The sequence below is a fragment of the Lolium perenne genome, chromosome 4 (genome assembly GCF_019359855.2).
Source record: "Lolium perenne isolate Kyuss_39 chromosome 4, Kyuss_2.0, whole genome shotgun sequence".
NCBI lineage: Eukaryota > Viridiplantae > Streptophyta > Magnoliopsida > Poales > Poaceae > Lolium > Lolium perenne.
This window is the reverse complement of record NC_067247.2, coordinates 3,357,779-3,374,913: the sequence shown is the minus strand read 5'-3', so window position 1 is coordinate 3,374,913 and position 17,135 is coordinate 3,357,779. Positions and strand designations below refer to the sequence as shown.

Genomic DNA, 17,135 nt, shown 5'->3' with positions numbered 1-17,135 from the left:
GTTAGTTTTATCTTGTGTTGATGGCAGTCATAATATAGATTTGTAATATAAGCCCTTTTAAGCTTTTAGATTATTAAGTGGTAATTACTTATGTTGTACATTGTTCACTAATTTAAGCCTTATTTCATATTGTAGATTTTTAAGCGGTATTTTCTTTATGGATAGAAATTGGATTACTGATGGTGTTAAGTTTACACCTCAATACATGAGAGGGGTGGCAGCGTTTATGAATTTTGCGCGACAACATGTGAAGGAAGGTGAACCAATGTTGTGCCCATGCACCAAATGCCTGAATTTGCTGCGGCAGAAGGAAGACATTGTTGAGTCTCACATTAACTGCAATGGTATGACCATGCACTATAAAAGATGGATTTTTCATGGAGAACCATTTAGTGATGATGAAAGCAATGAAGGTGCTTATGAAAGTGACGATGATGATAGCAGTGAGCAAGGCAGTGACAATTTTCATGATGATGTGGACACTATGGTACATGATCTAGAAGAGTCTGGTAAGAAAGGTAGTTCTGAACCTAATCTTTACGCTAAGCTGAATGAAGAAGCGAAGCGAGAGCTTCATAAGGGATGCAGCACTACCTCTAGGTTGATGTTCATTATAAAGATGCTATACATCAAATCATACAACCGCGTCACAAATAGAGCTTTTGATCAATTTTTTGGTGTCTTATGTGATTCTTTGCCGGGGGTGAGTTTTCCCAGAACTTACGTCGAAGCTAAGCGTGCCCTTTCTGATGTTGGGCTTGGGTATGAAACTATTCATGTATGCAAGCATGATTGTGCTCTGTTTTGGGGAGATCATGCTAAAAAATCCCATTGCCCTGTGTGTGGACTTTCTAGATGGAGGGACATGGAAGGAAAGAGAAAGGTTCCTCATAAGGTGCTTAGGTACTTTCCTATAATCCCAAGGTTGCAAAGATTTTTTGTTTCAAAGAAACTGTCAGAGAACACAAGGTGGCATAAGGACAAGAGGATTGCTCAGGACAATATAATGAGGCACCCAACTGATGGTGAGGCGTGGAAGTTCTTTGACAAAGAGTTTGATTGGTTTCCTAAAGATGCACGCAACATCAAGCTCGGGATTGCGACAGATGGTTTCAATCCATTTGGAAATATGAGCGCCTCATACAGTATGTGGCCAGTATTTGTTATTCCATACAACTTCCCACCTTGGATGTGTATGGATCAATCAAATTTCATGATGTCATTGCTTATTCCTGGAAAATATCAACCCGGAAAGGATTTTCATGTATTCATGCAACCACTTATTAAGGATATGATTAAGCTCTGGGATGGTGTGGATACTTTTGATGCATGCACAGGTAGGGATTTTTAGTTGCATGCTGCGTTCATTTGGTCAATTCATGACTACCCTGGATATGCCACATTATCTGGCAGAAGCACGAAAGGGTATTACGCATGTGTACATTGTGATGAAAATCCTTGCTTTGAGAAACTAACCAACAAAATTGGTTATGTTGGCCATCATCGATTCCTTTGCAAAGATCATCCTTACAGAAAGTTTAGAGTTTTCAATGGTAAAATAGAGGACAGAGATCCACCAAGAAAATTCACACAAGAAGAAGTATTGCAGAAGATAGACATAGTTAAGGATACAGAACCTGGCAAAAACCCTGATCGTAGGAAGCGAAAACGTACAGTGGAAGGTGAACCGAACTGGCACCTCAAGGTTAGCTTCTTTGATCTACCATATTGGTCAAAACTGAAATTTGTGCACAACCTAGATGTGATGCACATTGAGAAGAATATATGTGACAGTATCCTTGGTACCCTTCTTGAACTAGAGGGAAAGAGTAAGGACACACATAATGCTAGAGTGGATCTTGAGACATTCAAAATAAGGAGAAAATATTGGATGGAACCTGTGGGAGGTAGATATGCCAAGCCAAATGCACCATGGACACTTACTAAAGAAAAGAAAAGAAAGTTGTGCAGGTATCTTGCCAATACTAGGTTCCCTGATGGATTTGCTGCAAACCTATCAAGATGTGTGGATGTGGATGGTGGTAAAGTACACAGTTTGAAGACACATGATTGTCACATACTGTTGCAGCGTGTGTTGCCAGCTGGTCTTAAAGGTGTTGCACCAAGTGAAATGTATGAGGCAGTAGCAGAACTGGGAAGATTTTTTAGAGAGTTGTGTTGCAAAACACTGAGAATTGATTTGCTTGAAAGAATGAAGGTTGAAATTGTTTTAATTCTTTGCAAGCTTGAGAAGTTATTCCCCCCTGCTTTTTTTGATGTCATGGTCCACTTAGCAATTCATCTACCTAGTGAGGCAATTCAAAGGGGCCCTGTTCACTATGGATGGATGTATCCTATTGAGAGAAGACTAGGGTACCTGAAGAAAACAGTGCGCAACAAATCTAGGCCAGAAGGTTCAATTGCCGAGGGATATATTGTTGATGAGTGTTTGTCATTTTGCTCAAGATATTTAGATGATCACAATGAAACGAGGTTAAACAGAGCTGAAAGAAACCAATATGATCGTCGAATAGTTGGACCACATGAGTTTGGTATCTTTTCTGACGGGGCTAAATGCTTGGGGAAATCATCTTTGATGCATTTTGAGAAAGAATTCGACAGCATGGTTTGGTATGTTCTATCTAATTGTGATGAGGCTCAGAGCTATATAGAGTAAGCTTCATTTATCTAATTCAATCTTTATTCACACTTTTGCATTATACTGATTGGTATGATTAATACTTATGTATTTCATTTATAGTGATTTCCGTGATGAATTAAGGAGAAAGGGGGTAAATAACCTGGAGAAGGCGGTTCGGAAAGAATTCCCAGGCTAGTTCAAAAACCATGTGAGTAATATGGAAAATGCACCAGAAGATTTGCGCTCACTAGCAAATGGGCCAGAACCAAGGTAGTAGTACATTCAATCTGCAATGTTAATGGTGCAAGATTCCGAACAGTAGCTCATGAGAAGCATCTAAGCAGTCAAAACTCAGGAGTCATGACTACGGCATCTATAGGTGACAATGAACAAGAAATGGAATACTATGGTGTTCTCACTAAAGTTCTTGAGTTGCGTTACATGGCGAATGATCATGGAGATAGATCAGTATTTCTTTTTCGCTGTAATTGGTTTGACCTTGCAAGCAGGACTTCGAAGATGAAGGATGATGGATTCTTCAAAAGCGTGAACACTGCAGTTTTATGGTGTAAGCATGCCCCTTTTATTTTGGCTAGTCAAGCTAAGACATGCTTCTACTTGGATGACACTGAATTTGGGGAACCTTGGAAGGTGGTTCAACTCTTCGGAGATAGAAATGTGCACGATCTTCCAGAAAAAGATGCACAAGGGAGCAACAATGCTTACCAAGAAGACAGTTTTTCAGAAGATTTCATTGTCCATCAATCTGAGAACAATGAAGATGAAGCTGAATTCGAAGATCAAGAGGTTGTTTCATCTGATGAAGTGGTACATGTCGATGCTCATATTGTTCATGAAATATTACAAGGAAGAAATCATGAAGTAATAGACAGTAGTGATGATGAACAACAGGTTGACAAAGCAGCTGATGAGGATGCAAGAAGTGAAGATTTTGACAGTGATGATGACCAGTAGTCCATGTAGTTTTGAAACCTAGATTGTACTTTTCTTTTGCATGAACTTCACAACTTTATCAGTACAATTCAGCACATCATAGTTAAGAACATGTAGGTGACATATATAACTTGATCCAAACTTACATTACCAACACTAATTTGTTCTGTTCACATAGTAATACTAGCAGGTCCACAAAAGTAAGATCATAAACACACATATTTGTCTTCACCGCTCACTGAACTATAATTACAACTTAGTTGTCTGATACGACTCCAACGTATCTATAATTTCTGATGTTCCATGCTTGTTTTATGACAATACCAACATGTTTTGTTCACACTTTATATCATTTTTATGCGTTTTCCGGAACTAACCTATTGACGAGATGCCGAAAGGCCAGTTGCTGTTCTCTGCTGTTTTTGGTTTCAGAAATCCTAGTAAGGAAATATTTTCGGAATCGGACGAAATCAACACCGAAAGTCTTAGAATTCCCGGAAGCTTCTGGAACACCGAAGGAGAGTCGGAGGCGGGCAGCAGGGGGCCCACACCATAGGGCGGCGCGGGTGGCCCCCTGGCCGCGCCAGCCTATGGTGTGGGGGCCCCAGCCGCCTCCTTGCGCCGCCTCTCCGCCTATATATTCGTCCCTGACCTAAAAACATCGACCAGTTCGACGGAAACAGAGAAAACCATCCAGAGCCGCCGCCATCGCGAAAGTCCAATTCGGGGGACAGAAGTCGCTGTTCCGGCACCCTGCCGGGACGGGGAATTGCCCCCGGAGCCATCTCCACCGCCGTCTCCGCCGCCATCTTCACCTCCATCGCTGCCTCCATGATGAGGAGGGAGTAATCCACCCCCGAGGCTGAGGGCTCCGCTGTAGCTATGTGGTTAATCTCTCTCCCATGTACCTCAATACAATAATCTCATGAGCTGCTTTACATGATTGAGATTCATATGAGTTTTGTATCACTATTCATCTATGTGCTACTCTAGTGATGTCATTAAAGTAGTTTTATTCCTCCTACACGGTGTTATGGTGACAGTGTGTGCATCCGTGTTAGTACTTGGCGTAGGCTATGATTGTAATCTCTTGTAGATTATGAAGTTAACTATTGCTATGATAGTATTGATGTGATCTATGCCTCCTTCATAGTATGATGGTGACAGTGTGCATGCTATGTTAGTTCTCGGTATAATTCTGTTGATCTATCTTACACTCTAAGGTTATTTAAATATGAACATTGAATATTGTGGAGCTTGTTAACTCCGGCATTGAGGGTTCGTGTAATCCTACACAGTTAGTGGTGTTCATCATCCAACAAGAGGGTGTAGAGTAGTCCTATTAAGTGATCGTTGTTGAGAGTGTCCACTAGTGAAAGCAGGATCCCTGGGCCTTGCTTCCAAGCATCGAATCTCCGTTTGTTTACTGTTTTGTTGAATGTTTACTCGCTGCCATATTTTACTCAGATTGCTATTATCACTCACACTCATCCATATTACTTGTATCTCACTATCTCTTCGCCGAACTAGTGCACCTATTGTATTAGGTGTGTTGGGGACACAAGAGACTTCTTGCTTTGTGGTTGCAGGGTTGCATGAGAGGGATATCTTTGACCTCTTCCTCCCTGAGATCGATAAACCTTGGGTGATCCACTTAAGGGAAACTTGCTGCTGTTCTACAAACCTCTACTCTTGGAGGCCCAACACTGTCTACAAGAATAGAAGCTCCCGTAGACATCAAGCACTTTTCTGGCGCCGTTGCCGGGGAGGAAAGGTAAAAGGCACTCATACTTCGGTTCCAGGTAACAGTACTTTTCTGGCGCCATTGTGTTTGTGCTCGAAGCTATTTCCTTTAGATCCTGCAATTGCATCTTTTTGTTTCTTGTTTACACTAGTAAGGCATAATGGACAACAATGAGCTTCTTATTTTATTTCCTAAGTTAAGACATGAATTGTGTGATGCGAAAATTAAAGAACCTATGGAACCTCATTTGCATGCTAGTAGCAATGTTATTAGTATGAACGCAATCACTGCTAATGCTATGGATAAGTCTAAGCTTGGGGAAGCTAGTTTATATAAAAATAATATTTTTTTGCTCCTCGGCTTTGGAAGAAATATTTTGCTCTGATAATGCTTTATCTCCCATATGCGATAACTCTAATAATGCTTCTGATATTTTAAATCCACCTGCTGAAAGTATTCCGTATAAAATACCCATGAAAATTATTGAACGTGTTATGGACAACCACTATAAAGGGGATGGAACTGTCCATCCTAGAGATCATTTACTGTTTTTGCACGAATTATGCGGGTTATTCAAGTGTGCAGGTATCTCTATGGATGAAGTGAGGAAGAAGCTATTCTCTGTTTCACTGTCTGGTAAAGCGGCGCATTGGTATAAATTGTTGGAGAATAGACATTCTCTTGGTTGGGAGGAAATTGCATCTCTCTTTTATTCTAAATTTTATCCTCCTCGTGAAGTGCATATTGATAGGAATTATATTTATAACTTTTATCCTCGTGATGGAGAGAGTATTTCTCAAGCGTGGGGGAGACTGAAGTCACTAATGCTCAAATGTCCCATTCATGAGCTCCCCCGTAATGTTATTGTTAACAATTTTTATGCGAGGCTTTCAGGACAACACAAGGACTATCTGGACGCGTGTTCGGAGGGATCTTTCACAAGCAAGGAGGTTGAAGCTAGGTGGGATCTTCTTGATCGGATTGAGGACAACGCTGAAGGATGGGAGAACGACAAAGGTAAAGAGTCAGGTATAAATTATGATTATGAATGCATTGAAGCTTTTATGGATACCGATAAATTTCGAAATATGAGTGCTACTTATGGTCTTGACTCTCAAGTTGCTGTAAATCTTTATAAAGCCTTTGCTTCTCATTTTGAATTGCCTAAAAAGAATTTTGATAAGTATCATGAACCTTTTAAAGAGGCTTGCATGAAGAATGAAATTGTTGTTAATTATTGCAATAAGCATGCTCAAACTCCTAAGAATGCTATTTCCTATAAGCATGTTAATTTTTGTGGAATGCATAGACCTTGTGGAATTAATCAAGTCAAAGATGAATATTGCATCCATCATATTAATGAAAAAACTAGAAAGTGGCTTAGGGCTCTAGATGATCTTGGTAAAAAAGTTTGTGCCCTCTATCCTTTTATTTGTGAAGTTTGCCATGAAGTGGGTCATTTTAATTTTCAATGCTCCTCCAATGATAATTTGAACCCAATGAGTGCTGCAAATTTGTATTGTGATGATGAAATTACTCCTAATCAGCATGATGAACTTACTTTATTTTTGGGGTGTGAAGAACTGTCGAGAAAAATCTCTTTGTTACATATGAGTGATCTTGATATTGATGATGTCCTGCATGGGTGTTTTTCTTATTGCATTGATAATAGCCATACAAATACTTACATACAAAATATTTTAGAAGATGACACCTTGCCAAAATATGATAGGACCGCCATGTGTTTTGAACTAATTAATGAAAAGGAGGAATCCTCCCAAGTTTCTTCTATTGTTTCTAAAAGTAAATCAGGTTATGCGGACAAGCCACCCTTCAAGCCTCTTCCTCCTAAAGAAGGAAATGAGGAGAAGGAAGAGAAGAAGAAGAAGAAGAAGGGAACGAAGAAGAAGAAGAAGAAGAAGAAGAAGAAGAAGAAGAAGAAGAAGAAGAAGGAGAATAAAAAGAAAGAGGTAACGGCGTATCCCCGCGTGAATGAGATAACGCTAAGTAACTGTAAGTATGTTGCTCCTAATGATTATTGTGATACTGAATCTAAATATGATGATCTTCCTATGCCCTTTACATACATTAGAGATCATGATTTGAATGAGCACACTACTTTTGATATTGCAAATCTCTGGGAAACTAATTCTGAAAATGATGATGATAATAATTGCCATAGTGTCAGTGCTATCCATGCTTCCTCCCATAATGATATAGAAAGCTCTAAGCTTGGGGAAGAGGTGTTTGAAAATCCTTTTGCTACTGATCATTATGTGTTTGATACATCTCCTTCTAATAACAACGATGGTATGGTCATAGATAAACTGACTGTGAAAGATAACTATTCTATTTCTTATGATGACACTGTGCCTCCGATCTTTGATGATTATTATAAAGAATGCTATGATATAGGTTATAACTACCCTTATGAAACTTGTCATAGTCATGATTGGATTACCAAAAACAATTCTTTTAATATGCAACTTGTTTACCATGTTCAAATTCTTGATAATAATCTTGCTCCAATTACTATTAATGAGAATAACTCTTCTTATGCCAAAATTAATGATACTTCTATGCATATGAACCATGATAAGAATGTTTTAAGTGATGGGTATATTGTGGATTTCATCAATGATGCTACTGAAAGTTATTATGAGAGAGGGAAATATGGTTTTATGCATCTTAATAATATTAAGTTTCCCCTCTTTATGTTGAGAATCTTGAAGTTACTCGTGTTTTATCCTCTTATGCTTGTCACTTTGTTCTTCATGAATTCATTTGTGTACAAGATTCCTCTGCATAGGAAGAATGTTAGGCTTAAATGTGTTTTGAATTTGCCTCTTGAAGCTCTCTTTTGCTTCAAATACTATTTCTTGCGGGTGCATCACCAAAACTGCTGAGCCCATCTTAATGACTATAAAGAAAGAACTTCTGGGGAGATAACCCATGTATTATTTTGCTACAGTACTTTGTTTTATATTTGTGTCTTGGAAGTTGTTTACTACTGTAGCAACCTCTCCTTATCTTAGTTTTGTGTTTTGTTCTGCCAAGTAAAGTCGTTGATAGAAAAGTTCATACTAGATTTGGATTACTGCGCAGAAACAGATTTGTTTGCTGTCACGAATCCGGGCTAAATTCTCTGTAGGTAACTCAGAAAATTAAGCCAATTTACGTGAGTGATCCTCAGATATGTACGCAACTTTCATTAAATTTGAGCATTTTCATTTGAGCAAGTCTGGTGCCCCAATAAAATTCGTCAATACGAACTGTTCTGTTTCTGACAGATTCTGCCTTTTATTTCGCATTGCCAGTTTTGTTATGTTCGATGGATATTTCGATTCCATTGACTTTCAGTAGCTTTGTGCAATGTCCAGAAGTGTTAAGAATGATTATGTCACCTCTGAACATGTATATTTTGATTATGCACTAACCCTCTAATGAGTTTGTTTCGAGTTTGGTGTGGAGGATGTTTTCAAGGGTCAAGAGAGGAGGATGATATACTACGATCAAGAAGAGTGAAAAGTCTAAGCTTGGGGATGCCCCGGTGGTTCATCCCTGCATATTTCAAGAAGACTCAAGCATCTAAGCTTGGGGATGCCCAAGGCATCCCCTTCTTCATCGACAAATTATCAGGTTCCTTCTCTTGAAACTATATTTTTATTCAGTCACATCTTATGTACTTTACTTGGAGCGTCTGTGTGCTCTTGTTTTTGTTTTTGTTTGAATAAATACTTGTGTGGGAGAGAGACACGCTTCGCTGGTTCGTATGAACACATGTGTTCTTAGCTTTTAATGTTCATGGCGAAGGTTGAAACTGCTTCGTTAATTGTTATATGGTTGGAAACGGAAAATGCTACATGTAGTAATTGGTATGATGTCTTGAATAACTTGATACTTGGCAATTGTTGTGCTCTTGTTTAAGCTCTTGCATCATATACTTTGCACCTATTAGTGAAGAAATACATAGAGCTTGTTAAAATTTGGATTGCATGAGTGGTTTCTCTAGAGTCTAGATATTTTCTAGTGAGATGTTTGAACAACAAGGAAGACGATGTATAGTCTTATAATGCTTGTAATATGTCTTTTATGCAAGTTTTGATGTACTAGTTTATGCTTGTGTTTGCTTCAAACAACCTTGCTAGCCTAAGCCTTGTATCGAGAAGGATTACTTCTCATGCATCCGAAACCCTTGAGCCAACCACTATGCCATTCGAGTCCACCATACCTACCTACTACATGGTATTTCTCCGCCATTCCAAAGTAAATTGCTTGAAGTGCTACCTTTAAATTTCTATCCTCTACCTTTGCAATATATAGCTCATGGGACAAATAGCTTAAAAACTATTGTGGTATTGAATATGTACTTATGCATTTTATTTCTTATAAGTTGCTTGTTGTGCGATAACCATGTTCCTGGGGACGCCATCAACTACCCTTTGTTGAATATCATGTGAGTTGCTATGCATGTTCGTCTTGTCTGAAGTAAGGGCGATTTACCACCTTATGGTTAGAGCGTGCATATTGTTAGAGAAGAACATTGGGCCGCTAACTAAAGCCATGATCCATGGTGAAAGTTTCAGTTTTGGACATATATCCTCAATCTCATATGAGAAAATTAATTGTTGCTACATGCTTATGCATAAAAGAGGAGTCCATTATCTGTTGTCTATGTTGTCCCGGTATGGATGTCTAAGTTGAGAATAATCAATAGCGAGAAATCCAATGCGAGCTTTCTCCTTAGACCTTTGTACAGGCGGCATAGAGGTACCCCTTTGTGACACTCGGTTAAAACATGTGCATTGCGATAATCCCGGTAATCCAAGCTAATTAGGACAAGGTGCGGGCACTATTAGTATACTATGCATGAGACTTGCAACTTGTAGGATATAATTTACATGATACATATGCTTTATTACTACCGTTGACAAAATTGTTTCTTGCTTTCAAAACCAAAGCTCTAGCACAAATATAGCAATCAATGCTTCCCTCTGCGAAGGGCCTTTTCTTTTACTTTTATGTTGAGTCAGTTTACCCATTTCTCTCTATCTTAGAAGCAAACACTTGTGTTAACTGTGCATTGATTCTTACATACTTGCTTATTGCACTTGTTATATTGCTTTGCATTGACAACTATCCATAAGATATACATGTTACAAGTTGAAAGCAACCGCTGAAACTTAATCTTCCATTGTGTTGTTTCAATACCTTTTACTAAGAATTTATTGCTTTATGAGTAACTCTTATGCAAGACTTATTGATGCTTGTCTTGAAAGTACTATTCATGAAAAGTCTTTGCTATATGATTCAATTGTTTACTCATTGCATTTACATTGTTTCGAATCGCTGCATTCATCTCATAAGCTTTACAATGGTATGATTAAGATTATGTTGGTAGCATGTCACCTCAGAAATTATCTTTTATCGTTTACCTACTCGAGGACGAGTAGGAACTAAGCTTGGGGATGCTGATACGTCTCCAACGTATCTATAATTTCTGATGTTCCATGCTTGTTTTATGACAATACCAACATGTTTTGTTCACACTTTATATCATTTTTATGCGTTTTCCGGAACTAACCTATTGACGAGATGCCGAAAGGCCAGTTGCTGTTTTCTGCTGTTTTTGGTTTCAGAAATTCTAGTAAGGAAATATTTTCGGAATCGGACGAAATCAACACCGAAAGTCTTAGAATTCCCGGAAGCTTCTGGAACACCGAAGGAGAGTCGGAGGCGGGCAGCAGGGGGCCCACACCATAAGGCGGCGCGGGTGGCCCCCTGGCCGCGCCAGCCTATGGTGTGGGGGCCCCAGCCGCCTCCTTGCGCCGCCTCTCCGCCTATATATTTGTCCCTGACCTAAAAACATCGACCAGTTCGACGGAAACAGAGAAAACCATCCAGAGCCGCCGCCATCGCGAAAGTCCAATTCGGGGGACAGAAGTCGCTGTTCCGGCACCCTGCCGGGACGGGGAATTGCCCCCGGAGCCATCTCCACCGCCGTCTCCACCGCCATCTTCACCGCCATCGCTGCCTCCATGATGAGGAGGGAGTAATCCACCCCCGAGGCTGAGGGCTCCGCTGTAGCTATGTGGTTAATCTCTCTCCCATGTACCTGAATACAATAATCTCATGAGCTGCTTTACATGATTGAGATTCATATGAGTTTTGTATCACTATTCATCTATGTGCTACTCTAGTGATGTTATTAAAGTAGTTTTATTCCTCCTACACGGTGTAATGGTGACAGTGTGTGCATCCGTGTTAGTACTTGGCGTAGGCTATGATTGTAATCTCTTGTAGATTATGAAGTTAACTATTGCTATGATAGTATTGATGTGATCTATGCCTCCTTCATAGTATGATGGTGACAGTGTGCATGCTATGTTAGTTCTCGGTATAATTCTGTTGATCTATCTTACACTCTAAGGTTATTTAAATATGAACATTAAATATTATGGAGCTTGTTAACTCCGGCATTGAGGGTTCGTGTAATCCTACACAGTTAGTGGTGTTCATCATCCAACAAGAGGGTGTAGAGTAGTCCTATTAAGTGATCGTTGTTGAGAGTGTCCACTAGTGAAAGCAGGATCCCTGGGCCTTGCTTCCAAGCATCGAATCTCCGTTTGTTTACTGTTTTGTTGAATGTTTACTCACTGCCATATTTTACTCAGATTGCTATTAACGCTCACACTCATCCATATTACTTGTATCTCACTATCTCTTCGCCGAACTAGTGCACTAATTGTATTAGGTGTGTTGGGGACACAAGAGACTTCTTGCTTTGTGGTTGCAGGGTTGCATGAGAGGGATATCTTTGACCTCTTCCTCCCTGAGATCGATAAACCTTGGGTGATCCACTTAAGGGAAACTTGCTGCTGTTCTACAAACCTCTGCTCTTGGAGGCCCAACACTGTCTACAAGAGTAAAAGCTCCCGTAGACATCATTGTCCTAGCATTTCCATAAACCATGTACCTGATAAGTTAGATCAGTTGTCATGACCACGGCGACGCTTGCGCTCATTGTTGTCCCAACTTGGGATGAGTGGCCTCTGGGGATGCAGTCCCTAGTTCACTATAGTCACAATGCGGGCGAGTTCATAGGCGACATAACCATCAATGGAAGCATACTCCAGGTTCATATCGGATAGAGGCTTCCATTCCCGGTAATTATGGCCTTCGAATTTGTCGTAGTCCGTCACAAACTTGTCCTTCATGCCGATGTACTTGGGGTGGATGAGCTCGGAAGCCATAGTAGCCATGCCAGCCCCGTTACCATAACCTGGTATTTTCAATATATCCTGGAGGTCCAGATGCTTTCCAGGTGGAATATACAGCCATTGCTTGTAAAGCAACTTGTGGTCAGTCCTTATGTCCACACCTACAAATGTGACATCCTTATTCTTCAGGAATTGCCTTAGCGGGTATATATTGTCCTGGCACCTACATTGCAAAAATTACAATAAGATTGTTTACAATATTGTGCAGTAAGAATTAGCAATATGGAACTCATAGGTTCATGAAAAAGCAAGCCGGGCTTGCAACATTTAAAGATCAAGAGGTGGAGCATGTTTTAGTTCGAAGTGTTACATATTATGCAGAGAACCCATCAATAGCAGTACAACCAAATCGGCTGAATATATAGAAGTACAACCAAATCAACAAGATATCATATTACCTAAGAACAGTCGAATCTCTAGAATACATACCTGATCAAGTGGAAGACGAGAACGTGCTCCCTCAAAGCTATCTGCATGACCGCAATTTTTTCCTGCCAGAAGTCATACTCAAGATCGAGGCCGACAAACCGGTACCTCTCATCCTTGAGCCACTCCAGGTACATGTCGAGGATGCTTTCGACGGTGCTCATCTCGTTCGTGTACACAGCCTGGATCGAAGTGTCACCATGCGCACGGAACTGGTGAACCTCCGTGGTCCGCTTGCCATCGTCCTTCTCCCGGAAGACTGGCTGGAAGTTGGCGGTGGATGATGCTGCCCCTCCCATGGTGTGTCAGCAATGGCAGAGAGATAGGAGGAAGAGGAGAAGGCAACCGGCGCTATTGACAACTGCTGCCTGGCAAATCGGAACTACCAAGAGAATAAGTGGGGATGAAAATGAGTGGGGTTTTTTTACAGTCGTTTCACGTGTGGCAGAGTCTCTGCTGAGGAAGACGACTTAGAGGAGAAGGCAACTCGACGACGATTCATTTTTTTCCAAGTTTATTACTTTTTGCTTGCGCATTGAAACCAGGTTAATTGACTCCTATCTACCCTGCATTAATCCAGGGCTGTAACTACCGACCGAACCTTACATTTAATTATTTGTTTGTCATTTTAGTACAAGTATAGTAGTAATTAACGAACTCCCACATTAGTTGTACACCAGTATAACTGCACACATTAACTAAGTTAAGTAAAACTTTCAAACGATAATTTCATAGCACAAGATCACACCTCAATGTCTTACAACCGATAACCCATCTTGTAATGGTGCACAAATAAAAGTCTTTAACGCAAATATGAAATTATTCAGGACAAATACAATTTCCCTAAAACTACTCAACTTCAATATCTAGAATGTGGAAAACAAACAGATAGGTGCCATGATCGCCAAGGTAGAGAATCATGAGCACCTTGTGTCCAATTTGGAATTTAGCTTCATGCGCCATGAACTTGTCCCATCTATTAATGCAGACATGTCCATAAACTTCAAGCTTGTTCACGTTCGTAATGACCGTTTCCATCATTTTCCAATTAACATCGGTTCCAACAGTTGCAATGAGGTTATCAACTATTAGTCTATCTCGAGCACCCAAATTGTAGTATGCTACAAATGAAATGTGGTGCACAAATTAAATTATGCATACATCATTTGACACATTAAATTAAATCAACAAGTATATATTTAGGAAACCTATAATGGAATTAATTAAGAGATAGATATATTACTTGGATGAATGATAGGGTAATGTCCAGAAACAACACGGCATGAATCCAAACCCTTCAATTTATCAATGGAGAAAAACACCTTCTAGCCAATATGAACACAATATATTCTACAAAATTCCTCCCATGCATCACCACTAACGGTAGTTGTTTCTGCTTCATTCGTAACCATGAACACAAATTTAAAATTCTCTGGTGTAAGAAATGAAGCGTGGAATATCTTCTTTTCATCTTTGTTCACTCCATATTTTTTGAGGAAAAGTGATCTTGCGTAGCATGGTAGAATCTACATGTATAACACAATTAGAGGAGACAGATGCTTGAATGGAATAATAATAGATCACCGCCTACAACATTTCTTTAGTACATGTAAGTCCCCTAGATATGAAATAATAGATAAATGAACATACGTAAACAATGTAAGAGTTCATATGGATTTGGATAACAGATCGTACTGTCTTCTTCTCGAATCCAGGACGTAGGGTAAAATCGAAAAACTTTTTCATCAAAGTAGCGACAGCGCACAAACCCTTAGTGTCAAAACAAACACCACATTACATAGTACACAAATAGGATTGTGAGTACAATCGCTCAGATCTACAAAACATGCCGACTATTTTCAACCCACAGAAAAAAGTACCAACCAGACGGAGGTCATCTCACGCTGGGAAACACACATACTTGCACATTCGCCATAGCTCTCCTTCTGTACGTACTACCACTGCGACGACGTCGGTAGATGAAAGAGAGGGAGGACAGAAAAGAAGAAGATGGCTGCGACTTCGGTAGAGGAGCATGCGATCCAGATCGTCAACGGGCCATATATATATATAGCTCCCAAGATTGTGTGTATTGCTCCGAAGATTGTGGTTATTGTTTTTTTCACCTAACAACGAAATTTGCTCCCCCAACCCACAAAAAAAAGTCATGTTATTCATTTCCATGTCTATTTTGCGGCCGATATTGTGCCAAAAAAATTAAGAAATTATTTTTGGAAACTAATAACTACTAACCTTTTGCGACAGATTTTCCACTAGTGCTATGATATTCTCCATAACTTTTTCTTGAGTGTGAATTCAGTTTGGTTTGATCGTGTTCAGTTTTAGTTTTTGTTGAGTGTGAATTCAATTTGAGTTTTGAGTGTTTCCTTTTTGGAGTTCATCAAACCAAAATGGCTACATATCATGGTTTCATCATTACCAATGTGGTGATGCACCCCTGTGCCAAATTTCACACCATTTGGACTAAGATAGATCAAAAACGTGTGCACGGGTGCCTGTTTAGGGTAGACGGGCATGACCGTTGAACTACACACTCATCACTTCCTCTAGTGCTATGATATTCTCCACATTTTTCCAAGCATGCTATTTATTATCCAACTTACTATCCACACATTGACCAAAACTCAAGGTTTCACAACAATTCAACCTCTTTTTCATTTTTTTTGAAATTTAAAGTGTTTGGTCAAACCTAGGTTGACCAGAGCCTACAAAGAGCTTGCCAATGTTTTTTTAATTCACACACACTTTTCTGGGATAATATGGTGATGCCAAATCGAACCAGCATGTGCTCCCAATTCTATGAGTATCCTGCTTGGTACTTGCTTCACAAATGGTAGCCTCCAGTTTGAGTTTGATTGTGAATTCAGTTTGGTTTGAGTTCATCAAACCAAAATGGCTACATATCATGGTTTCATCACTACTAATGTGGTGATGCACCCCTGTGCTAAATTTCACACCATTTGGACTAAGATAGATCAAAAAAGTGTGCACGGGTGCCTGTTTAGGGTAGACGGGCATGACCGTTGAACTACACACTCATCACTTCCTCTAGTGCTATGATATTCTCCACATTTTTCCAAGCATGTTATTTTTTATCCAACTTATTATCCACACATTGACCAAAACTCAAGGTTTCACAACAATTCAACCTCTTTTTTTTGAAATTTAAAGTGTTTGGTCAAACCTAGGTTGACCAGAGCCTACAAAGAGCTTGCCAATGTTTTTTTAAATCACACACACTTTTCTGGGATAATGTGGTGATGCCAAATCGAACCAGCATGTGCTCCCAATTCTATGAGTATCCTGCTTGGTACTTGCTTCACAAATGATAGCCTCCAGTTTGAGTTTGATTGTGAATTCAGTTTGGTTTGAGTTCATCAAACCAAAATGGCTACATATCATGGTTTCATCACTACCAATGTGGTGATGCACCCCTGTGCCAAATTTCACACCATTTGGACTAAGATAGATCAAAAAGTGTGCACGGGTGCCTGTTTAGGGTAGACGGGCATGACCGTTGAACTACACACTCATCACTTCCTCTAGTGCTATGATATTCTCCACATTTTTCCAAGCATGTTATTTTTTATCCAACTTATTATCCACACATTGCCCAAAACTCAAGGTTTCACAACAATTCAACCTCTTTTTCATTTTTTTTTTGAAATTTAAAGTGTTTGGTCAAACCTAGGTTGACCAGAGCCTACAAAGAGCTTGCCAATGTTTTTTTAAATCACACACACATTTCTGGGATAATGTGGTGATGCCAAATTGAACCATCATATGCTCCCAATTCTATGAGTATCCTGCTTGGTACTTGCTTCACAAATGGTAGCCTCCAGTTTGAGTTTGATTGTGAATTCAGTTTGGTTTGAGTTCATCAAACCAAAATGGCTACATATCATGGTTTCATCACTACCAATGTGGTGATGCACCCCTGTGCCAAATTTCACACCATTTGGACTAAGATAGATCAAAAAAGTGTGCACGGGTGCCTGTTTAGGGTAGACGGGTATGACCGTTGAACTACACACTCATCACTTCCTCTAGTGCTATGATATTCTCCACA

At 39.8% G+C, this 17,135-nt stretch overlaps 2 protein-coding genes across 2 annotated transcripts; one reads left to right on the top strand and one right to left on the bottom strand.

Annotated features, from left to right (window-relative positions):
• Window positions 1-265: 265 nt before the first annotated feature.
• On the top strand, window positions 266-3,616 carry LOC139830817 (uncharacterized). The gene is made up of 4 exons (XM_071819630.1): window positions 266-762; window positions 856-1,145; window positions 1,563-2,631; window positions 3,151-3,616. The coding sequence occupies exons 1-4, from the start codon at window positions 266-268 to the stop codon at window positions 3,614-3,616; spliced, it is 2,322 nt and encodes a 773-aa protein (XP_071675731.1).
• An 8,790-nt stretch (window positions 3,617-12,406) lies between these two features.
• Window positions 12,407-13,344, bottom strand: LOC127297674 (uncharacterized). The gene is made up of 2 exons (XM_051327985.1): window positions 13,049-13,344; window positions 12,407-12,782 (listed from the first exon to the last, which is right to left on the bottom strand). The coding sequence occupies exons 1-2, from the start codon at window positions 13,342-13,344 to the stop codon at window positions 12,407-12,409; spliced, it is 672 nt and encodes a 223-aa protein (XP_051183945.1).
• Window positions 13,345-17,135: the final 3,791 nt, after the last annotated feature.

Coding starts and splice junctions, on each gene's coding strand:
- LOC127297674 (XM_051327985.1), bottom strand. CDS start 13,344: ATGGGAGGGGCAGCATCATCCACCGCCAACTTCCAGCCAGTCTTCCGG. Junction 12,783..13,048: donor CTCGTCTTCCACTTGATCAG/GTATGTATTCTA, acceptor TTTGCAATGTAG/GTGCCAGGACAATATATACC.
- LOC139830817 (XM_071819630.1), top strand. CDS start 266: ATGTTGTGCCCATGCACCAAATGCCTGAATTTGCTGCGGCAGAAGGAA. Junction 1,146..1,562: donor AAATATGAGCGCCTCATACA/GTATGTGGCCAG, acceptor ATGGTAAAATAG/AGGACAGAGATCCACCAAGA. Junction 2,632..3,150: donor GAATTCGACAGCATGGTTTG/GTATGTTCTATC, acceptor CCTTGCAAGCAG/GACTTCGAAGATGAAGGATG.